Raw genomic sequence first — 24,803 nt, 5'->3', positions numbered from 1 at the left:
ATTACTTGAATTATTCATTTATTTTTTTGTATTTAACTTGTAGATTTGATAAAACAGTTCTTTTTTTTAGTTCAACAATATGTAGGTCGTGGACTCAAATCTCTAATGGCAATTTGTTAAATTAGTTACTTTTCGACAAAGTTATTGTTTGGATTTTTAACCAACAACGATAATATATCATATTGTAATTGGACCCTTCTTGTTCTTGCGTGAAAACAAAATGTCTTTATATGTACTGGAAGAGCGGTACGCTTGCGAAGACCATTTTTAGTCGAGACGTGTTAATGAAATTCATCCCGTGAAACAAAGTCTCATTCATTCTTGAGTGAATAAATAGAAACTACTGCTATATGGTCTCGAACGTAAGTTCAAGATCAACCTCAATGAATTATTGGCGAAACGGGCTTGGTATAAATCGGTAGCCCGCTCTAGGTCTTTAACCGAAACTGGGATTAACCATGGAAAAGCTCGATCAATGTCCTCCTCCAGAGGTGACTAAAGTAACCTCAAGAAATGAAAATCACACTCTGACAATCAAGTTAGTAAATTATGAGGTTATATCAAAATAAGCTATCAATTATGTACGTATCTGAACATGAGAATGACTCTCCTGGTAAGTTATCAAACATTTTCACAGGAATTACAGAGTAGGTTCTGCCATCATTGAATGATGAAAGAATGATTATGACTTCTGAGCACCTTAGCATGACCACCTTGGCCATTTATAAGTTATATTGAGGTCCAAGGTCTTTAATTACCCCATCTTTCTTCTTCAAACATTTCCTTACGTGGAGGGTCATCTTTCACTAACCCTAACACTTCTAATTTTTAAAGTACAATAAAGGTGTTAGGAAGAGACTAAAACCTTCCATTTCTAGAAACAAAATTACCGGTGTCTTAAATGGTTAAAATATAATCTTATTGGCTAATTAGGACACTCTAATTGAAATAGATTAAATTATAATTTGATTTTAATATGTCTCAAGCATATCTAAAGATTATATATTTTGAGGTGAACCCAATATTTTTTTAGGGTCAACAAGTTATTTTATAAAACTTTAATCAAAACTATTATTACAATTAAAAATTTTATTATGCAATCCTAAAAAGTTAGATTCAGATGCAAACCTAGATAAAAGTATTTAAAAAATAATTGTAAATGGGAGAGAAATTCAGAATATATAAATCAATTATTATAATAAGGGTCAATAATGTAGGTATATGCATGCTACAAGATGTATATATGCTATCCAAAATAAATTTTCAAATATAATTATAAGGGTTGTTTGCCCTTTGGGTATAAAATACCCTGAAATATATGGTGGATCATGCATTAAAAAATTTATGGAAGACTTTACTTAAATATAACCCATGTGGCTTGATTTATTAAATTAAGTCTTATTTTAAAAAAAGTTAATAATGTAGGTTAAAGAACCATTATTACGACTATAGTTTGATTAATATTTATGTTAATCATTCTTAATTAATGTATAGAATAAATTATAAAGGCTACCTAATTTAAATTAATCAATAATTTGTATTTAAAAAACTATATTATATTTTTAATATATTATATTTGTAACTATTTTTGTAAAAATACATATGCAACAAATATTAAAAAAAATGAAGTTATCTATTTAAATTTGAGAATGGTAAGGGATGACAAATAATTCTACCATATTTATAAATATAGTATGAGAAATAATATGTTACAAATATGGTCATTGAGGACCTGTATTGGTAATATTGATGGGATCTTCGCTAATAGACTCAATATCGTCAGTTTTGGTATGTTTCTCTTTAGTACACTACGTGGGGTGGTGTCTCTGATATGTTAATTGGTTTAATATTGTATATTCTAAGATAAACTAAATATCTTATCATAATATATATTTTCATCTCTTATTCCGGATATCAAACTCTTAAAATAGCTACGTATAGGTGGATATTCATGATCACTTTTTCTTTAGAAGTTGAAGAAGAGCTCTCCGGCGAGTCATACAACATGTGAGGTATGAATTTAAATCCTAAACTTCATGATTGGATATATGTGTCTCAACCGATGAAACTATGCTCTCATTGACAAATCTGACAAGTTCTAGTAGAATCGACTCATTGAATATATAGGCATTACCATTGGAAGAAAATATAAAGTTTCTAACTTTATTGCTTTAAGAGCACTTGTAGATAAAACATTCAGAATGAGTCTAATGTGATTTATAGAAGGGTAAAAATATATATCTTTTCAAATCAAAACTGATTTGTTGAGGAATATATAGAGGTTAATATAGATAATATAATATGTCATCTATGTGATAAAAATTAAAGGTCAAAATACTATTTTGGCCTCTATACTTCGAATTTTTGTTAATTTCTATTTTTGTACTTTCAAAATGTCTATTTTGCTTTCCTGTACTTTCAACTTTTATTTATTTTAGTCTATATACTTCAACGTTCAATTTGTTCTCTTACGTTTTAAAGTGTGATTGTTTGGTTCATTCATTTTATTTCTTATCTCATTTTTTTAATCATGATTTTAACACAATACTTATACTCAACATATTTCTTGAAATGCAGCCATAACTTTGTATTACTAAAAATTCAGTTATATATAGAATTTTTGTTAAATTTTTGCAAATAGAGACTAAAGTGGTCACTTTTTAAAATATAGGGCACGAAATGAATGTTTTGAAAATACAAAGATTAAAATAAACTAAAGTTGAGTTGAAAGTACAGTGATCCAAATACATACTTTTAAAGTAGAGAGACCAAAATAAATAAAAATTAAAAGTATAGAGACTAAAATAATATTTTAACCAAAAATAAAATATATAAAAAATAGCAACCATTGTATATAAAATTTTGAGTTTATATAATCTATATTTAGTTTACCAATTCTAAATATATGAAAGTTAGTATATAATAATAAAATAATTAGACGAGCTTTTATAAGCAACGTACTAGATAACACGTGAGATTAATAAATTTATAGGGTAAGAAAAACAAATTCACATGTCAATTATAGACTTTGACTTTTGTAATGACACAAGCTTATTCGTAAGTCGAATATCTTCGAATGGTTATTTAGTTTAAGGTTTCATTAGATGCATGTGAAAATAATGATATTATTTTATGGACTCTGACTTTGAGAACATTTTATGGAATTAATCCTTGAAATATAAATAATTATATATTAATTAATTTTCATTAATAAAAATGAATTGTGTGTATATTTTAATCAACCAATTAATAGTAAATGGAATAATTAAATAGGTTAATTTAATAAAGTACTTTTAATGTAGTTTTATTGATTATAAATGTAATTTTAAACAAAATTAACCAATTTAAATTAATTGGTTAGAAATAAATTAAATTAATAAATATATATAAAGACAGAAGAAGCGACTTTTAGAATGACAACAATTCATTCTTATTTCTAATCTTATAAACCTAAGAAAATATTTTTTAAAAAAATTCAAAATAATTATAAAACTAGTGTAGCTTACTATCTTACCATCTCATCTTAAAATAAAAACATCTTAAAATAAAAATAAAATAAAAAATAAAAACTGTATACAAGACCACGAAAACATTTTTATTTATTCATTTAAAAAAACTGTGTTTATATTTATTTTGGTAGCAAAATGGAAAGAAAATGACGAATATGTAGCGAATAATGACTCGATCATGTATGACAACTTTACCCTTACTGCCATTCTTCTTATTCTCATCCCGTCTCTTAATTTCAAACAGCGTCTAAAAGATTTTCTTGTCTTTTTGAGATTTTAAATAAATAAAAAGAAAGAAAAAAGGAAAAAAATTGAATGGATAGAAAAGAAACCGGCATATTAAAGGTAGCCACGAAATTGAGCGAGTGCGGCCCTCGCTTTCTAAAAATGAGAAATATGTATTCGGAGATAAAGGGAGAAAATGAAATTGCAATCACAAAGGGAAAAAAATTGTGGCTAAGAGATGATGTGAGGAAAAGAAATTCAACATTCAAAATCTCACCAAATGTTGAAATGGACCTGAAAACAACATTTGGTACTGAGTGGGCCCAAATGCTTTCTATAAACAAATACTAAATTCAGTGGGCCCAAAACGGGCCTAATGCGAAATTGTTGAGATCGTTAAGATAAGTTTGGTGGGCCCTTTGGGGGGCCCATTTATACCTATAATATGGGAAATTTTCTCATACCCTACCTTGCGAGTTTCCATTTATGAATAATTTTTTTTTTTGAAACAGTATGAATAATTATTCAATGTCCCATCGTTCTTTATTATTGCTGATATGACTAACAATGAATATGTTTATGTGAATACTAAATTTTGTTCTAAGTACTGCGTAAAACAAGGTTTAAAAAATGACGCAACATTGAATAATTAATTTATAAAGAAAAAAATATTGTGTGGATACCATGATAGACACTCCGTAGATAGTAGAAGTTGTACTTTGATCACAAAATTGATCAACTTTGCGAACCTCAGCCCAGATTGAGGATGACTCAATGGATGAATTGAAGATAGGTTGAGCAAGGAACTTGCAAAACAGAACACACTCTGATGCTAAAGTCACTAGCTGAACGAACTAAACTCAAGAGAGAATTGAGTGTTCATTTACCTGAAAATAAGGTAAATGGATTCTATTTATAAGCAATTATCCCGATAATGTCCCCAAGAAGGCCTCAACAACTTGTTAAGGTGGCCATGAATCATGGCGTGTTGTCGTGGAGTCTGTCGGAGATTGGGGTTGGGCCGAAATGAAGATAGTCAGTTCAACCAATAAATGGGAACAAGACTTTCAAGGAAGCTTGGTCAGCTCGGCCACGCTAGGCGTCGCCTCGATCGTAAGAGACGAAACTAAGGTGGTGAAACTTGAAGCTTATCACTGAAAGTCAGGTGGAATAACTTCAATTACCCAATCAATATGTGTCACATGTGTGTTGAAAATCGCCTCCAACACATGTTTGCATTGATTGGTCTCTTTCCTTCCCTGAGTGTGGACTGCTCTAAATTCTTGGGTTGGTCCTATACTAGGAATAGCTTTTATTGAAGAACGAAATTAAACAAGTAAACTTGATTAATATCGAATTTACGAATCAGCAGTTATTATGAGATATATTGGTGGATTAGTTGTTTCATTATAATCAATTAGATTGACCGATTAAAATATATTGACTAAAATTTTAAATCACCCTAAAATAAACCATGTATTTAAGTGCAATGGAAAGAAAAGCTACTTATAATATTTCTATTAAGAAATTACACTTTAATAAGGTGTAGAGAATGACAATCCTATTCTTACCATATACATTTATCTTAATGGATTATATATGACATCTCTACTTTTGGGTCTACATGATATAAACAATGCAAAGTAATATCATTAATAATTATTACCAACGATATTGCACAAACAATGCCACTAGGACAAAGCTGGGATGAATGATGTCCGATATAAAAAAATCATGAATATATAAGTGAAGAACAATATCTTCATTTGTACGAGACATGTTAAGTGTAGTCAAAAGCGAAGTGTGAGAACTTAAGTCCAATATAGGATATAACTTTGGGAGAATGTTCGGGATGCCATCTTTATAACCAAGTCAAAAGTACTTGAAAGATTTGAGATAAGATCATTACGAGCTGACACAACCCTCACCACAGGATCGTATATGAACGCCCCACTCAACACTCAACCTCCCATCGAAGGCTTCTTATTGAATATACTTTATAGTCATTTTCATGCCAACGGTGACAAATATATATATTTTTTTAAGTTAAATAATATGTGGGGTAGAGTTTTGAACTTCCAACTTTGGCCAACCTGGTAAAGTTGATCCGTGAATATATGAGAGCCACTAATGATAACGTAAGAAGACCGCTGCAACACTATTTTCCTTTGTCTATAAATGCTACTTTGGTTAGTGACCATATAAATTATTTTCTACACTCATTTACTTTGACTTTTAGGCATTTGCAAATCTTAAGTTGTTTGGTCACCATTTGATACTAAAGATTGTGGTGGAGAATCTATCAACCATGCCACATGGTTGTGATTCATTTAAAAAAATAAAAATAATAAAAATAAAAAATCAATTTCATTTGGGAATAAAGACTTTTAAAGGGTCGTTTGGTATAAGGGATCAGAAGATAGGAATGGATAAAGATTTTTTTTTATACCCTTATTTAATTAGTACGATGTTTATAAGGTTAAACATGAAAATAATATATATAGATATATATATATATATGCTTTTAACTAATAATGTACCAGAACTAATATAATTAATTACTTATTTATAATAAATTAATAATTATTTGTTAACTTATTAAAATACATACTTAATTCATTTTTACTGAAATATTTTTATTAAATGAATGCAACTACTTATTTTCTAAAATTACTAATTAGTTAATTAATTAACAATATCTTAACATATAATTAATTACACTAATTTAGTATAATAATTTATTTTTCAATATTAAAATTAGTTATTTATAATCAATTAATTTATTAGGACTAATTTTGATTTGCTCATTAACTAAAATATCGTGGCGATGAATTTCATAAACATATATATATAAACATCATTTATTCTCATAAAATTAGCATTCGTATGCATGATCAAATACAATAATCTTTAATTTCAAATAACATTATTCTCATACATGTTACTATTAGACATTTGCTATTTATGGGCATCTTTTCAAACCTTAAACTAAGTTCATGTTTACTTACCAAGAACCGGAACGGAATCAATGGAAATGAAAATCAATCGGAATAGAAATGTTATTAGTTTGATTTGTTTATCAAAAATTTTCTAGAATCGGAATCAGAATTTTTTTGATGCTGTTTATTAAAACTGTTTGAAATCGGAATCGAAATCAAATATATAATAATTTCTAGTATACCCTTCCTTCTTTCTTTCTAGCTTATTACAAAATCATTATTGTTCCAATTTTTGTAATTAAATAATAATATATTTTATTTTATTACTGTATTATTGATAGTGAATAGTTTATTATTATAATATTTTATATAATATTAATAAATAATTCATAATTAAAATATAATTGCATTAACTAAAATACTTTCTTTTATTTGAACAACCTTCATTTAATATAAAATATTATTAAATTTTATTATTCTAATATTTAATAATAATACATTTCAAAATATATATATATATATTTAATAATAATAAATTATATTTAAAATTATTTATTAATAATAATTATTAATAACAAAGTAAAGTAAATAATTAAAATAAAATTACATCAACTAAAATACTTTTTATTAGAACAACCATCATTAATATCAAATATTATTAAATTTTATTATTCTAGTATTTAATAATAATGAATTATATTTTATTGATATTAATTAATTATAACAAAGTAAAATAAAAAATGAAAGCATAGTTAAAATAAATTACATAAACTAATTTTTTTTTTGTTACAACGGCCATCATTTAATACAAAACATTATTAAAATTTATTATTCTAATATTTAATAATAATGAGATATATTTTAAAAATCAATTGAGATTAATTAATAACAAATTAAAATAAAATATTAATTAATATTATAAATATTATAAAATTAATTTATAATATTTTATAATAAAATTACGTTTATCTCATAAAAGTTGTATAAATTTTTATTAGAAGAAAAATTATTAGTAGTATAAATGAATAAAATTAATAAAAGTATAAAATAATTAATAAAAATAAGTTATGGATCATTAATAGATGAGGTGGAAGGGGTAAATGTAGTAAATTAAGGCCACGTTTACTTAACCGCAATCCTAATAGAAAGAAATTGTAATGAAAATCAATCGGAATCATAATGTTATTTTTACGAGAAATTTTCTGGAATCGTAATCAGAATTCCTTTGATGTTGTTTACTAAAACTGTCTGGAATCGGAATCGGAATCAGATACAGGATAATTACTAATATACCCCTTTCTGCTGTACAAATATATTATTGTGATAATCTTTTTTAAATTACAATAATAATAAATATTAATTTAATTTATTACTATATTATTGATAGTAAATATTTCTTATTATAACAATTTATCTAATATTAATACATAATGAATAATTAAAATAAAATTACATCAAATAAAATATTTTTAGTAGAACAACCAAACTTTAATAAAACATATTATTAAGTTTTACTATTCTAATATTTAAAAGTAATAATATCTATTTAAAAAATTATTGATATTAATTAATATTAATATTATATAATAAAATACCATCAATTAATAAAAATGGGAGTATAAATGGAGAAGAAATTATAAAAGTATTAAAAACTAATTAAAAATTATATGGATTTAATCCATAGATGAGAGAGAGTAAAAGAGGTACATTAATTATAATATATATGTGGGATCCACGGAATAAGGAATGAGATTGATGGGATTGTAGGAGTATAATGGGATTACCCCTTTTCATGCAATGGAATTTCAAAGTTTGAAGTGAGTCCTTGATTACTTTCCTACAATTTGATAAACAGAGAATCAAAATTTTCATTACGAAAGGGATGAGATGACCCCTTTTTAGGGAATGAGATTCCCAAATTTGAGGTGGTCCCTTCATCTAAATGAATCCTACGGCTCCAAAACAGTATTGTTCAAACAAGGACCTTCACTATGTTATCGTAATTCAAAAAAATACACGAATAAATTAATACCACATCCAAATAAAGATCTTGAAACCATGTAAACACGATTAAGAAAAACTTAAAAGAATTGATGGTCACCACTCATATCATGAAGGTGCACTTTTTTTTTTCTCAATCATAAATTACTGTTTTCTAAGAAGCATGTGAGTAAAAAACAAATCATGCTGAAAATATCAAAAAAAAAAACCACCGTAGTTTGTAAGAACAGTCTCACTCTTAACAACTCAAATCTTCAACCTCAAAAAAAAAAAAAAAAGAAGAAGACAACCCACATCTTATACACACTTTATTACAAGATACATACTCTCACTAGTTTCTCTACCCACTTTCCTCAACTTAATTTCTTTTGTCCAATTTTAATTGTCTATAGAAGTCTGGCTTAAATAAACATCGAGGGGTCAACAGGAACCCTTAATAACATTAGTTTATATAGTAGAAACTTTTGATGGTAGTTCTTTGGATGAAAACACTCTCAAAACTCTTCTAAAACTTTCAAGAAAAAGAAACTTTCTTTCAACATACATTAAGAAAAAAATCTACTATCTAACATCGTATAAATACAGCATTAACCTTAACATTAAACAGTATGCAGAACCACTTGAGATGAAAAGAAGACAAGAAAGGAGTACCGATCGCTGATTGCTAAAGAAAATTTTTCATTGAAAGTTATTCCTCCACTCATTAACTAGACTCAAGCGATTGTGCCTACCAATCAAGATAAGGTGGGATGCTATCCCATCACCCAATCATGATATTAAAGGATTGGACCTTTTCTCGAAAACCGAATCCCAAGGAGAGTTGAACAATTGAAAAAGAATGAGACAACACAATAGCACCTAATGCCAAATAATTTACATGATAACAAGACCTCCTAATATTTTCTTTAAATTTAATCTTATAGAGATTTTGTTGGTGGGAGAAAAAACCTCTTCAAGTCTTCTTTCTTTTGTCATAATCACATCCTTGGAGCTGCATCAACAATTAAAACCAATGTCAAATATTAATAACACTCTTCAAAACATTTTAAATTGGACCTTCAACTTCCAAGGAGTAAACTACTACGTTCTTCCAAACCACCCAAGAAAATTGTTCTAACTACAAATGTTCAGTCACTAAATACTTAAAATAGCTGTAAAATCAATTAGCAAAAAAGAAAAACATTGAAAACCCCATAACTCATCCTAAAAAAGGGGGCATATCAGCACCTAAAGAAAATTTTATACCACAATAGTGTCCATAATAGTCCCTCAAATATTTTATTAGAACTGGGAGTTGGAGCTTTGCTCCCCTATACTTAAGGCCATCTGTGCCGGCCCAAGGCCCAAATCCGGGAAATATCAAAGATTTTTTTTATGAGCTCTTTTGTATTAAGCTCATAAGAAGATTCAAACTTGAGACCCTTACCAACTGACCTGCCCCTTGGGAGAGTCCCACAAATGTTATACCCCTCAGCTTCTCAATGTTTAAGAAGTTCAAAACAAATACTACTAGACCAAATAGCTTTTATTTAATAGTCATAAAATATTAATATCCCAGGTAGAGAATTTAAAGCCATGGCAGTTTATTTTGAATTAAAAGGGACTTACGAACCGAACTTAACATTTAGAAGTTACAATTCCAATAAATTAAGATACATCAAGATGCACAACATTGCAGGACAGTTTATTCTAAAAGATAACATTATTGTATGAGTTAAATATGTTTAGCCTACCTCCTCCAATTGTTGCTTCGGGTAACCGCTCAATTGAATATTGATGCCGAGTTATGTACATGATTGGTACACCAGGAACCTGCAAGAAAATAAGCCAGTTACCGTATCTAAACCTAATGTCCTATGTTGCCTGCCAACTATCATTGTTTGATAATACCTTGCGAATCCTACGCTTCAAATCTCGATCACAAGTAGCAACGATATAACACTTATGCTGCAAAAAAGAAAAGTTTAATTAAAAGCATCAAAACAATTTAAAAATAACTAAAACAATGCAGCATTTAGTTCACTCCATCCACTACAACTTTTTTTTTGTTTTTTTGTGTAAGAATCAATTTCATTGATGTATGAAATTAGAAAGCACTCCGAATTAGCTAATAGGGAAATGTAGCTATAGTCGTGAAACATAGGGGAGGATTTACACCATGTAATGACTTTCAAAAAAATTATCAAAAGGGAGAGTTTTGTCCTATAAAACACGGACACGGCAAAAAAGGAGGAGTGTCTGTGTCGGACACGGATACGTCTGGACACGCTCCGGACACGTGTCCGACACGCAATTTAAAGTGTCCGAATATTAAATTTTTTATTTTAATTTCAGACACGTGGGGACACGTTTTGGACACGGGAGGGACACGTCAGATAAAAAAATATTGTTTCCTTAGCCCAATTTTGGAAGTCCAAGAAGTTTGGCTAAAATCTCAAAAACTTAAACTACAAAAAAAAAAAACCCTAAAACGCTACCTAGTGACCCACCCTTCTGTTTGTGTGAGTTAAATTAAATAAGCTCTATTCTTACTTTCTTTTTTCCCTAATTTCATATGAATTAAACTGGAGTAGAATATGTTTTACTAAATTAGGATGACAACTTCGACCCAATAATCAAATTCAAATCCTTCTCTGGGATTTTTTTAGTGGATTACATTTACTATTTTTATGCTTTTTAGTGGGTACATCTTCGACCCAATAAATTTACTTGACAAATTCAAATCCTTCTCTGGGATTTTTTTAGTGGATTACATTTACTATTTTTATGCTTTTTAGTGGGTACATCTTCAACCCAATAAATTTACTTGACATTTATGTTTTTTAGCGAAGTATATTTAGCATTTTTATGTTAAACTTACCTATATCCTAAAAAAAATAATAAATAAATAACGTATCCCCAGCTTGTCCGTGTCCTAGTTTTTTAGAAATTGACGTATCGCCGTGTCCTGTCGTGTCCGTGTCTGTGTCCGTGTCCGTGCTTCTTAGGTTTTGTCACTGAAGATGCGTTGGTTGCGTTCTCTCCAAGTGATCCAAAGGAATGCTCGCATAAAGTTCTGCCAAAGAAGAGCTTTCTCTTTTCCAAATGGGTGTCCTATTAGAGTAGCTTCAAGGAGGAGAGGGGGATCCATTGGCAAAGTAGTGTCCCATCCAAAAGTGCTAAGGAAGAGGTTCCAAAAATTGGTTGCAATGTGACAGGAGACGAAGAGGTGCTGTTGGGTCTCATTGTTAGATTTACACATCACACACCAATGGGGGGAGGGAGCCATATAGGGCATTCTTCTTGTAGTTTGTCACCGATGTTGATAGCTCGATGGCTAAGTTCCCAAAGGAAGAATTTCACCTTTTTAGGATATGTGTCCCTCTATATGCCTTCATACAGATGCCTTGGAGAATACGAGCAAAGTTGTGTGAGGTCTTTTATGAGGGAGCGAGTGGTGAAGATGCCGTTTGGTTCAAGTTTCCATGTTAAAATGTTCATCTCTGTGGATAGGTGAACAGATGAAAGCTCGTGTGAGAAGGCTGCCCATTCTATAATTTCAGCATCTTTTACCTTCTTTCTCAACCTCAAATTCCAGCAATTGTTGTCCACAGACCAAATATCCCGAACAGAAGCATCCTTTTTCATGGATAAGGCGAAGAGAAGGGGTGTGTGGTGTTCCAAGGGCTCATTGACCAACCAGGGGACCTTCCAGAATGAGCTACCATTTTGGATTTTGTAAGCCAGCCTATCGAAAACCAATTTCTGGGTCTTGAGAATCACTTTCCAAGGCCTTTTCCTGTCGGGAGAGAGGTTGTGATAGGTTTATGGGACCAAGAAGAGATTCCATACTTTGCTTCGATCACATCATGCCACAAAGCCTTCGACTTTTTAGTGTATCTCCAAATCCATTTGACCAACATCGCTTTGTTTTTCATTTCAAGGTGGGCAGGCCCAATCCCCCCTCCAAAATCGGCTGCTGTGTAGTATCCCACTTGACTAGGTGCATCCCATTAGTTTCTTTGTTGCCCTTCCTAAGAAAGTTTCTAAAGAGGCTATCTAAGGTGTTAGCAACTTTAGATGGCAAAGGGAAGAGAGAGAGAGGTAGTAGGTAGGGAGATTTGCAAGAGTAGCTTGTATAAGCGTGTGTCTACCACCTTTAGAGACGTAGGAGTTTCTCATGAGAGTAATCTTTTCTTCACTTTCTCAACCATTGGGTCCCAAAAGGTGAGGGATTTTGGCTTACCGTGTAAAGGCAGACTGAGATAAAGAGTAGGCCAAGATCCCTCTTTGCAATTGAACCTGGATGCTAGGTGTTGTGGGCATGCTTGTCCAAGGTGTGTTACCCATGGCCGCATGTCCAAACCATCCTCACCACTCGCTTTCCTTTCATGTCTTTAAAGCTTTCTAGTGTAATTTTCTTGTATCGGGTTTTTGGGGTTGTAGGTGGATTTTGGCCGAGCGGCTTTGGAACTAGGTGTGTATTAGTAAGATATGTAAGCACGCCAAATTTCAAGCCAATCGGAGTTCACACGGGCCCTGTAGGCCACCGAGTGACTCCTCGCCACTTAGGACGTCTACACCTGCCACACCAAAAATGCCTTATAATGTACCTTAGGGGGGACCAAGTAGTCATCAAACCTCCCTCCGACCAAGTGTTGTATACTTTCTTGCAATCAAAGCTTTCTTGCATCCAATGTCTACAATGTTTGTTTTAAAGATGTTTTCAACTATTTTTCTCTCTCACGTTTTCTAAAACCAATTTTCTCCTAAAACGTGAGCGGAGGCTAGACCCACGACCGAGATTGTCCACAACTTACAGTTTTTCCCGGCTGACTTGCTCGTTTGAGCTAGAGCAAGTGCCGCACAATCGCTCGAGCTGCTTTGAAAAGGTGCGATTGTGACACTAGGGCTGCAAGCTCACTGCCGGATAGATTAATTCCCAGAATTTCTGATTTTTGGTGGTTGATTTTAAGCCCAGATGCCTCTTTGAAAAATCGGTTGATGTTGAACAAATTATTGAGGGCGGCGTCTTCATATGTGGAGAAAATGATAGTGTCGTCCGCAAACTGTAGATGGTGTATGTTCAAGAAGTTGTTGCCCAGGTCAAACCCCTTTATGAGGTTGTGGTGAGCTGATTGTGACATAAGACGACTGAACACATCGGCAATCAAAATAAAGAGAAAGGGTGATAAAGGGTCACCTTGCCGAAAGCCTCTAGAAGCGATGATTTTTCCTCTCAGACAACCATTGATTATAATGGAGAAGTTTGCTGAAGATACACAACCTTGAATCCATTTTCTCCAAGTAGTTCCAAACCTTTTAGCCTCTAGGACAGCATCAAGAAATTCCCAATCTACACTACCGAAGGCTTTTTCAATGTCCAGCTTCACTACCACTCCTTTCTTTTGGCGTCTCTCCCAAACTTCAATGAGCTCATTGGCAATCAAAGATGCATCGAGAATTTGTCTCCCAGCCACAAAGGCAGATTGCACATTTGTGATTGTGTGTGGCAGCAGTCGTTTTAATCTTTCAGAAAGGACCCTAGCAATAATCTTGTAGAGGCATGAAATGAGGCTTATAGGCAGATAATCCCCTACCTGTTTAGTATCAAGCTTCTTGGGAATGAGGCATATGTAGGTTTCATTGAGGCTTGCATTAATAATCTCATTCTTAAAAAAGTCTTAGAACACTCTCATAATATCGCCCTTGAGAATGTTCCGAAATTTTTTGTAGAATTCAGCAGTGAAGTCATCCAGTCCAGGAGATTTGTTTGTGCCTAACTCTTTGATCACATGCCAAATCTCCTCTTCAGTGAATGGTTGCTCAATCTCTATGCTTTGATGATGAGATATGGGGCTCCAATCCATGGGATGTGGGAGAAATCTCTGTCTATATTTCTTGGAGTATAACCTGTCAAAAAAAGAGAGAAATTCTTTCTCGATGTCCTTCTCTTCAATGAGGCTAGAACCATCTGAGGAGAGAATTTCAGTAATGGTGCTCTTCCGCCTCTTCAAAGCCACAACGCAATGGAAGAAAGATGTATTGATATCACCTTCGTGAAGCCATTTGGATTTACAACGCTGACGTCAAAGAGTTTCTTCCATTGCCACCACTTCTAGGAGACGAGTCTTAATAGATTTCCGCTGGGTATGTTGTATTGTGCTTAGGAGCCCTTCCTCTTCTAGATTATCCAGAATGCCTATCTCTGTTGTTAGCTGGTTTTTTTGTTGTGTGATGCTTCCAAAAGTAGAGTTGCTCCATGTTTTGATCACTGTTTTCAACCCCTTAAATTTCATAATGAAGCCATGGCCTGGCCAGCCTCTGAGAGGGATGTTTTTCCAGCAATATTCAATCAGTGGAGGGAAGGAGTGATGTTGCAACCATGCATTTTCAAACCAGAAAGGAGAGGGGCCCCATCTAGACATGTCGAAAGAAAGGTGAAGAGGATAGTGATCTGAAGTTGGTCGATTGAGCCTTTTGACATATGCATTCTGGAATTTCAAAAGAAAATCATTAGTAGCTAAAAATTTTTCAATCAATGTGAGAGTAGGGGGTCCCTAAAATTCGACCATGTAAAAAGACCGTTTGTCAGAGGGAGATTTTGTAGAGCAGCTTGTTCGATGAAGGAGTTGAATTGGTGCATATTTCTGGTAGGTCTGTGGTAGGTTGATTTCTCATGTGACTATCTTACAGAGTTGAAATCTCCCCCAAGAAGCTAGAAATCAGTGTAGAGGAAGGAGAGGTCGGTCAACTCTTTCCAGAAAGCTGGCTTGTCCTCGGAGGTTGTCCTCGGAGGTTGATAGGCCATAAACACCTGTTAGCCAGAAATTGGAGCCATCTAGAAGGGTGAGAAAAATGGATAATGTGTAGAGCCCCAAAGTAACATCAGATACCTGAAAAGAAGGATCATTCCACATGATAAGGATACCCCCTATGTGCCTGATGCATCTAGGGTTGTCCAGCCAATGTCCCGAGAGCTCCATAATGATTTAATAGTCAGATGATCAACCACTTCAAGTTTGGTTTCTTGGAGGATAACGATGGTGGGATTTTGCTTATTGATGAGAGTCTTTATCAGAGCTTTCTTGTTCCAGGAGCCAAGACCCCTAACATTACAGGAGAGGAAAATCATTTAACAGAGAAAGACCCGCCTTGTTTTGGTTTGTGCTTGTCGTAGTTGATGGAGGAAGTAAGACCCGCGAGCTCCCTGATTCCCCCGAATTCCTTCTGGGTGGATGTAGCCTTTTTTGAGAGTTTGTGGGGATGGGGAAAATGCCCATGCCCATAGTGTCGAGCCATGGAACTACCACCTGTAGGTAGGATGAAGGGTGAACAGCAGGATCAAAGGGAAAGAGGGATGTGTGTGAAACGCCCGATGCAAATGGGTGAGGAGCAGGGCCCCCGATCAGATGAGAGGAGAAAGTTGGGGAAGGGGGTTCGATAGAGAGCGGGTAGGGGCTAAAGATACATTGGTCGGAGTCTGAGAGAAGTTCGGGTGAGAGAAGTTTGGGGGGTTGGTGGAGTGTTTTGTGCCCAAAGCAAGGTAGGTTTCTTTTTAAGCGATATTAACGGCTAATTTTGGGTCCTCAAGGAGGAGGGTAGGGTGAGGAAGAGGATTTTGGGGGGGAAGGGGGTCAGAGTAGGTGTTGGGTAGGGGTAAAGTGAAAGCGGGGGAGGTTGAGTGTGTAGAGCAAGGGTGGCAGTCGAGGAAAGAGAGGTGCCTGTGATATGCAGAGGTACAGAAGTGATAGGACTTTGAGGATGTCGTATGTCAGCAGGATGGAAATCAAAAGTTGCAGGGGTGTCAGTCAACGGCACTAGGCTCAAGGGATTGCTGTCAAAAGGTGATAAAGATGGACTTTGAGGTTCATGCGTGTCAGGGCTTGTACGAGGTGAGGTGAAAACAAGGCGACTTTCCGAGGTAGGTCTGCTGTCTTTCTCCAAAATAGAAAATTTTGGGCACAATCCTAGAAGGACATCAGTGCCCATCCCAGAAGGATGATCGGAGGACATTCTGATCGGCAAAGCTCCATGTATTCTGGCTGAAAATCCCAGGTATTGTTCGACCTCATGGAAAGGGTCAATAAGCACCTTCAGTTGTGTGGAAAAGGCGGTTGTAATCCATATTTCTCCGGGGATAAAACCAAAAGGATTGGATTTTATCCTAATTGTCGCCTGAAGCAAATCAAGTCTGGATAGAGTCTTCTTAGCTGTTTCCAAGTAGCCTCCACAGGAATCCCCTAATGAAACTCAGAGTCTTTTTATCCCAAAGATCCAAAGGAAGGTTGCGAATTTTTATCCAACCACCCTATGATGGGACTATAGGGGGGATGGGATGGGTCGAGCTCGTTCCATGCCAAGAATTTCAGCTGGGTGTCGCCTACTTGATGCCAATCCGTTAACTGACATATAATGTTTCCTTGTTCTCTGTTCTCACACCGAAGGAGGGCCTTGTCAGCAGTGAAAGGGTTAAAAGTACAAAGAGTGCTAATATGTGTTTGAAGGGCTCTAGTTATCTTAAACCAATCGTCGTGGAAGAAACGCCTGATGACTACAATGGAGGATTCCAGCTGTAAGTCTGCTTCCTCATAAACAGCCATGTTGTTTGGCTGCGGGTTCCTTCTGTGCTGCTGTACCGAAGGTGGAATAGGTAGTGGGTTAACTTTCTGTTTTCCTTTTTAAATGGCATCGCGATAGGTCAAGGGGCCAAAAGCCATGGATGAGCTAGGTTGTCCAGGGGTGGTTGGTGTAGTATTGAAGTGTTGTTTTGTTTGGGGGGTTCGTGGAGAAGTCTATAAAAAGCTTTCCAGCCTATCCTTTCCTCACCAATGGTTATCAGAAGTTTGGTAAGACCGTCGTTATTATCCAGCTTTGCAATCTTTGCAAGGGTGCCTTTGAGGTTACTAGTCTTTTCAACCCAAATGGTATGTTCATCGATGCGAGTTTCCTTGAAGAATTTGTGGTTTAGAGGGGATGAAAGAAGGGTGGAGAAAACAGCAATGGAAGACCAGTGAAGGGAAATGAAAAAGGCAGGCCTTGTCTTTGGTGGTTTCAGTGATACGAACTCTACTGCCTCTATATCTATGGTCGATGGTAATGGAAAAGTGTTTTCTATCAATGGTGATGGGGTTTGGAGGAGGAGGGAGGGCCATGTGGGAGATGGTGTGATGCTACAGTTCAGGGTGTGGAAGGCTACAGATGGGGGGGGGGGGGGGGGGGGGGGGGGGGCATGGAGCATCTTTCACTCCTCCATCCACTTCAACTTCATTCCACTAGTTGTCTCTGTAATAATCCTTTTACTTTGAATCTTATCCAACATGAGATCTTTTAGCCAGGGTACCTAATTCTTCCTATGTTTTTTTGTAATATTGTTTTTACTAATAACTTGATACAATGTTGATTATCTTTCAGAAAAATTGTTGACAAGCTAACAAATATGATAAACCATACTGTAACTAACTATACACAAACAACTACATGAGACATAAAGTTCCATTTCGACCAACATTTGTCATATCATCCATATTTTCTTTATGTACATCACCAAAAAGAACTATTAATTAGAACTGCTTCAATGCACAAAATATATATATATAACTGCTTCAATGCGTAAAAAATATATATATATTTGTCAAATGTTAAACAAACACGTTTGCTTTCTCCTTTTTTTTAGCAGCTTTCACATGCTTCAACACGTCTACAACATGTTCAAGTATGCCGGTGGCCAAGTTGCACAAATGTCCATAGTGGCAAAAATTACAAAGGAAGAATAGTTAATTCTAAAGATGCTGCATGAGACCACCTTCCCAAGAATCCACCCCCCCCCCCCCAACACCAAAAAAAATATATTTAGATGGTTAATATATTTAGAAGCTCAAAAGGAAATGATACATGAAAATGGAAACAAAGTCTACGTACGCAACCACATACACATACAAAAAGCCTCGAGTTCTCACCTGAGTCACCCTTTCAACAAGGCAATCATCAGCATAGGTTCCTTTATGAGTACAGGGTAGTCTCTCAAAACGTGGGTCCTTAGCTATTCTGCTCAAGTCCAAAAATAGTAATCAGTATCAACAGAGAGATACAGAAGAAGAGAACAAGCGGCTACTTCTCTAAAAAGGAAGTATTCACAAAAACGACAAGAGAACATCAAGGAGAGGCCTCAGGCCTCGAATACAGTACGATTCCTAGAAAGATCATCTTCCATCAGAAAGTATTTTTTAAGCTAACTTATTTTTTTCCATCCATAATTTCCAAAAGAAAGCTTTCACCGCTTTCAGCCAAAGATATGGCTTTACTTCTAAAAGGGTGTTCATGAAGGAGTTGTTCCAAAGTCACCTGCAAACTATAGGGATTGCACAAATAAACCAAAAGGCTGTTGGTTAACTACAGGACACTATCATCACTAGGTGCGAAAAAAGGTAGTCCACCTACTCATGGCTACCTTTTCAGAGGATAAACCAACTCACTAGGAAAAGAAGAAAAATTAGAATATTTCATTTAGATTCTTGCTTGAGTATTAATGCCTCCTTAGCCACTGACCAAAGGAAAAAATTGATTTCTTAGAGGAGGCCTCCCCTTACATTTGCAGACAGCAACCAAATTGGTCGCAGGCTTGGTAAGAAAGGATTTGCACCAGATGTTGCTAGAAACCCCAAGTTTCCAATTCTTCGATCTTGACCTTGCCTCCTAGAGGAACTTTCCACAAAGACCTTGAGGGGAATCCATTCCACAGGTCTTCAATCAACAAGCCTTCTCCTAAAAGTGAAGTCCCAGTTAATTCATGTTTCTTTCCAGCAATGTCCAACCGAAGCCCCTTTAAAAATGGTCAAATTGCATAGCCTCGCCTAGGAAGCATAAAGTGCAAAGGAGCCTCAGAGATTAGAATAAATGTTTCTTCTTTTTGGATAAGAGAAAAAAAATAGGTTGAACAACCTAAAGGCAGGGGTAGATGTAGAGGAAACCCCCACAAAAACTACAGAACAGCCTTCCAATCATACAAGATCGTGAGGAGGCTAAAGTTACAAAAGATTTTTTTGTTATTAGCACACCACCAGTGATGAAGTATATTGTTCATTATTCCAAGAAATCTTCCCTGTATTGGCGCTATCTTCAAAAACCCTATGATTCCTCTCTTTCCAGAAAGGCAACAAGAACACTCTGCACAATTCCATAAAACCTTGGCTTTGTTCTTAAATCTAAAGCCTGCAAGACTTTCCACAATCAAATCCCCAATCCAACTTGACAGACAAACCCATATGCCAAATTCCTTGAACAAACGATGCAACCAATTTGCAGCAAATTAATAGTGGAGAAACAAATGATCTAATTATCCAAAGACTCCTCATTCTTCAAGAAAGCCTTCACACCGAGGGAGAAAGTATGTTGCAAATTTAACAGAAGAGATTTATTTCCAACTCAAAATAAAGGTCATGGGCTTCTCCTACTTGGCTACTTGTAATGTAACTGTCAGCACTAGTTCATCTAAAAGGCTCTTTACCATAACAAAATCTCATTGCCAATAAGAAATGAGAGCTCTGTTTCTTTTATACAACCACTTCCTAAGCCTCCTTCCCTTACGATGGAAGATATTCAATTTTCCAGTTCACCAAATGAGTACTATCATTTCCACACTTTGCTACAAAATGTTTTTGAAGACTTCATCTAAGATATCAACAACCTCGACCGATATTTTAAATAAAGGCAATATGTAGTCAAATTAGGAGAAATGAACTTTTATTAAATTGAGCCTGCCTCCTTTATAAAAGAAGAGATTTCTTTAATTAGAACTCCAGTGCACCAAACGAATGTTACCATTTCCACACCTTTCCACACTGTTTTTGAAGACTTCATCTAGGATATTAACAACCTCGACCAAAATTTAAATTAAGGCAATTAGTCAAATTAGGAGAACTGAGCTCATCAAATTGAGCCTGCCTCCTGTATAAATGAAGCAATTTTTCTGTTAGAACTGGATTCCAAGAGCCGAGAAAGCTTGGATTTCCTCCGAAGAAAAAAATCAAAAAATAGAGTACTCAAGAGGAGGCCAACTTCAAAATGTTGATTTTGCCCTCCACCCTCCAAAGTTCTTTGGGCTTTCCTAATCAAATCTTCCAAACTATAAAACACGGACATGGCAAAAAAGGAGGAGTGTCTGTGTCGGACACGGATACGTCCGGACACGCTCCGGACACGTGTCCGACGCGCAATTTAAAGTGTCCGAATATTAAATTTTTTATTTTAATTTCAGACACGTGGGGACACGTTTTGGACACGGGAGGGACACGCCAAATAAAAAAATATTGTTTCCTTAGCCCAATTTTGGAAGTCCAAGAAGTTTGGCTGAAATCTCAAAAACTTAAACTACAAAAAAAAACCCTAAAACGCTACCTAGTGACCCACCCTTCTGTTTGTGTGAGTTAAATTAAATAAGCTCTATTCTTAGTTTTACTTCCTTTTTTCCCTAATTTCATATGAATTAAACTGGAGTAGAATATGTTTTACTAAATTAGGATGACAACTTCGACCCAATAATCAAATTCAAATCCTTCTCTAGGATTTTTTTTGGTGGATTACATTTACTATTTTTATGCTTTTTAGTGGGTACATCTTCAACCCAATAAATTTACTTAACATTTATGTTTTTTAGCGAAGTATATTTAGCATTTTTATGTTAAATTTACCTATATCCTAAAAAAAATAATAAATAAATAACGTATCCCCAGCGTGTCCGTGTCCTAGTTTTTCAGAAATTGACGTATCGCCGTGTCTTGTCGTGTCCGTGTCCGTGCTTCTTAGCTTCCAAACATAGAGTTCACCACACTAAATAATCCTTCCTCTTTTTCACTCTTTCGAGAGTTTGTATCTTTGAACATTTTCATTCCTTTTCATTAATTCAATCAGAAGTTTGTTTCTTGTTCATAAAAATAAAAATAATCCTTCCTCTAGCCAACAAAGCATATTTTCCATCCCTTCAGCACGTTAGACAGTAACTCAAGAAGCACAAACTGAAGTGAAACACTATTAGAAGCCTTGATCAGCAACTAGAGGAATAATCAGACAAAAATGCTCATTATCTTAACTGTTCTTGTTGCAGATAGTATAGAAGTTGGGAGAAAGATGCTACATCAGATATCAGATCTTTCTTTGGATTCTGCAATGGTTCCAACCTCCCAAGGTCAGAGACCAAATGGAACAAATTAACTTCCTTGAGGTAATTTGTATTCCGGATTGCTTTAAATAAGGATTCAGAAATAAGGCCTTCTCGGAAACCAACCTAGAGAATAGAGTTCAGAAAGTAAACTCACCCAAACTTTCCAGATTCTGAAGAATCCGAAATGTAAATAACCCAACATTTGAAGAATCTGTAACGATACAACTCACTCCACCAACTCCACACCGTTCAAGTGGTGCCTAAACTGGATATTCTGCATCCTATCAAATCCATTCAAAGACTGGCTGATTGAGATTGATTTCTTATTCTGTTTTATTTTTCAGGAGTTAGACAGTGAGCACCAAGTATAATCTGGGAAACGTACTCGCTCATAAGCAGTTGATCCATAGCCCAGCTGTTTTCCCACAAAAAGATCTCCCTGTTATCTCCCACTTTAAACATAAGGCAGAAATAAAGTTCCATGGACTCCTACCATTAATACCCTTCTCTGTCTGTAAACCAGACTCCAAATCTGTAACCATACTGGCTAACCACAATTATGTACACTAGGACCTCCTCCAATATAAAGTTCCAAATGCACTCGGACAACAACAATGTCACATTCTTCAACTGAAGAAGATTGCCCAACTGAAGACCTCCTTCCTCAGAGCTCAAAGGGACAATGGTACAACTAATGAGATGAGTCCAACCTTCAAGCCTTTTCCAGTCCAAATGAGGTTCTTCTTAGGATTTTTCTCCATCAAAGCAGCAGCCTTGCGTGGGATCTAAATCAAAGCAGCAGGCTTTACCGGCTCAAAAATCAAGGGTAAAGCTAAGACTATTTGGATTAACGTTGAGTTGGAATTTTCTTGAGAAATTTTCAGGGAGAGGAGTCAAGAAATTTTTACATCTTTACTTTCTTTTCATTATAATAATGGAATTGCTTTTAGCTTTCTGAAGTCTTCAATCTACTTTTTTATTAGTGCTTGAATTGCAAATTATTATAAGTTGTTGGTATTTCTCTTGACGACAAAATCAAAGATGGGTATTTAAAAGGAAAAAAAAAAGAAAGAAAAGACACACAGACACACAATATCACCCAACTCCAGACCAACTCCAACAGCATCTGAACATACATGTATATAGTACCAACAAATGAAGGGATAGAATCCATATTCTAATAACAAAGAAACTTGAATTTACCTAAGAGCAACACGATACTTCTGACCTAATCGCTCAAGCTCAGCCATCACACAATCTGTTATACAAGGAGTGCCTACAATATGATAACAAATAAGCACACATGTCCAAGTAGAACATAACTTTTCATATTTTGGGTTCTCAAAATAAAATTTTCCCATAAATGTGCAACTTACATTTAGCATATAAACAGTCCATCATTCCTTTCTCCAAGTCCAACTGCACCAGTAAGGAAAGAGACCACTTCAGTCATTATGTAAACAGAAATTTTCATCCTTCTTTCTACTAGTGTGACGTAGTGCTTTCTCATCATTACGAAAATTGATGAGGAGAAATACAATTATTTGAAAGAAAATAATTTACTACCAATAATCACCTGTTGGTTGAAACCATTGAGAAAATATACTTTAAAATCATCCATAAAAATATTCATAATATAATATGCTTTACATTTCCTCAGGGATCAGAAAGTTATAATATAGTATATTCTCATTAACACTGAAGCACTCACTTTGTTTTGGATGGAGAAATTGATGAAGTTTGTATCTACCAAAACCCGATAAGGTGGCCCCAAAGCAGTGTTGTACTTGAAGAAAAGTGCCGAAGGGACATTTGGACTGAATTAACAGCGACAAAAGCATGAATTATTAATGGCCAACAAGTCGAAAACAAAAAATATGTTCAATAATAATTAATAACTTAGAAAATTTAGTGAAAAGAATAAGCAGAAAATAATCAGCACAACAAGTTTCTTACACGTTTCTTGGAAGATTCTCCTTGGTAAGATCTTTTTTTTTTGGATTCAATACCTCTTGCTTATAGCTGAGATAGGTAACAAGAACAAAATAAACATAATCAAAAAATATTTATTTAAAAAAATATTATTATAAAGTTGTCAATTGAAAAGAAAAAATGAAAGGCATACTTCTTAATTGCTTTTGATGTGACCATCTTCTTCATGACTGCAAATTTGGGTCCTTTCTTGGCCTTTCCCATCTTGTGGATTGAAGGACGAACAATAACAGAAGTTGTGCCACCAAAAGGCAGTCTAAATTCTCCTCGTTTTTCTCAGATGCAATGCAAATGCTTTGAACCTTAGAGGAGAACTTGGTCCACTATCTGCAAAGCATTGCTAACAAGTAAACAACTTACAAATCATTTATATGAAACCCAAAAACTAAAAAACTAAAAAAAAGTGGTGTAAATGACGAACAATATGCGTCAACATATACGCTAAAATCAACAAATTTGTTGTTATTTCTACAATTAATTGTTTTTTCTTCGTAATAATCCCATGAAATCACATGTTAAAATCAGCAATTTCATTGTCAAGCTCACCGTGATTGAGACTGAGAGAAGGAGCGAGACTCCGCCATCATGAAAGAAAACGCAAGAGAAGGAGAATGCGTAAAAGAAGGAGACAGAAACTCACCGTCGTCGGCGGCAGTAACGCTCGGCGGGCGGCGGCAGTATGGTGGGATGGGGTGGGGCGCAGCAGAAGGAAGACTGAGAATTGAAGAGGAAGGAGGGGAAATAGAAATTAGGGTTTAAAATTTAGTATTTGAAAATTTTGAATTGGTATTTCTAAAATAAAAAATTACAGAAACCGCCCATAAATTATTAAACGTGGCCGCTACAATGTTTCTAATATGGATTTATGAAAGATAAATTATTAAAATACCTCGGATCCATATCCAATAATTTTTTTCAATACAATATGTGGGTGAGGGATCGAACTCACAACATCTCGATTGATAGATGTCAATTACCGTTGAGTTATACTCGCTTTGA

General features: G+C 34.6%; 1 protein-coding gene across 2 annotated transcripts; it reads right to left on the bottom strand.

Annotated features, from left to right (window-relative positions):
* Positions 1-9,332: 9,332 nt before the first annotated feature.
* On the bottom strand, positions 9,333-24,601 carry LOC111025245 (PIN domain-like family protein). Of its 2 annotated transcripts, none has more exons than XM_022303086.2 (10): positions 24,445-24,601; positions 23,938-24,131; positions 23,769-23,834; positions 23,524-23,629; positions 23,189-23,231; positions 23,016-23,088; positions 18,613-18,700; positions 10,565-10,621; positions 10,408-10,486; positions 9,333-9,665 (listed from the first exon to the last, which is right to left on the bottom strand). In XM_022303086.2, the coding sequence occupies exons 2-10, from the start codon at positions 24,006-24,008 to the stop codon at positions 9,652-9,654; spliced, it is 597 nt and encodes a 198-aa protein (XP_022158778.1). In that variant the 5' UTR covers positions 24,009-24,131; positions 24,445-24,601; the 3' UTR covers positions 9,333-9,651. The 2 variants fall into 2 exon arrangements, with proteins under 2 accessions (XP_022158778.1, XP_022158779.1); XM_022303087.2 differs by having other exon boundaries at positions 23,938-24,144; positions 24,445-24,594.
* Positions 24,602-24,803: the final 202 nt, after the last annotated feature.

Source organism: Momordica charantia (assembly GCF_013281855.1).
Source record: "Momordica charantia cultivar OHB3-1 chromosome 5 unlocalized genomic scaffold, Mcharantia_2.0 BLBB01000005.1, whole genome shotgun sequence".
Taxonomy (NCBI): Eukaryota; Viridiplantae; Streptophyta; class Magnoliopsida; order Cucurbitales; family Cucurbitaceae; genus Momordica; species Momordica charantia.
Note: the sequence above shows the minus strand (reverse complement) of the source record. Positions and strands in the feature narration are given on the sequence as shown.

Bases quoted from the DNA above. Each gene is read 5' to 3' on its own strand.
- LOC111025245 (XM_022303086.2), bottom strand. From the start codon at position 24,008: ATGGGAAAGGCCAAGAAAGGACCCAAATTTGCAGTCATGAAGAAGATG. The intron at 23,835-23,937 runs GTATGCCTTTCA...TACCTATCTCAG, and splicing joins ACATCAAAAGCAATTAAGAA to CTATAAGCAAGAGGTATTGA. The intron at 23,089-23,188 runs GTAAGTTGCACA...ATCATATTGTAG, and splicing joins GGACTGTTTATATGCTAAAT to GCACTCCTTGTATAACAGAT.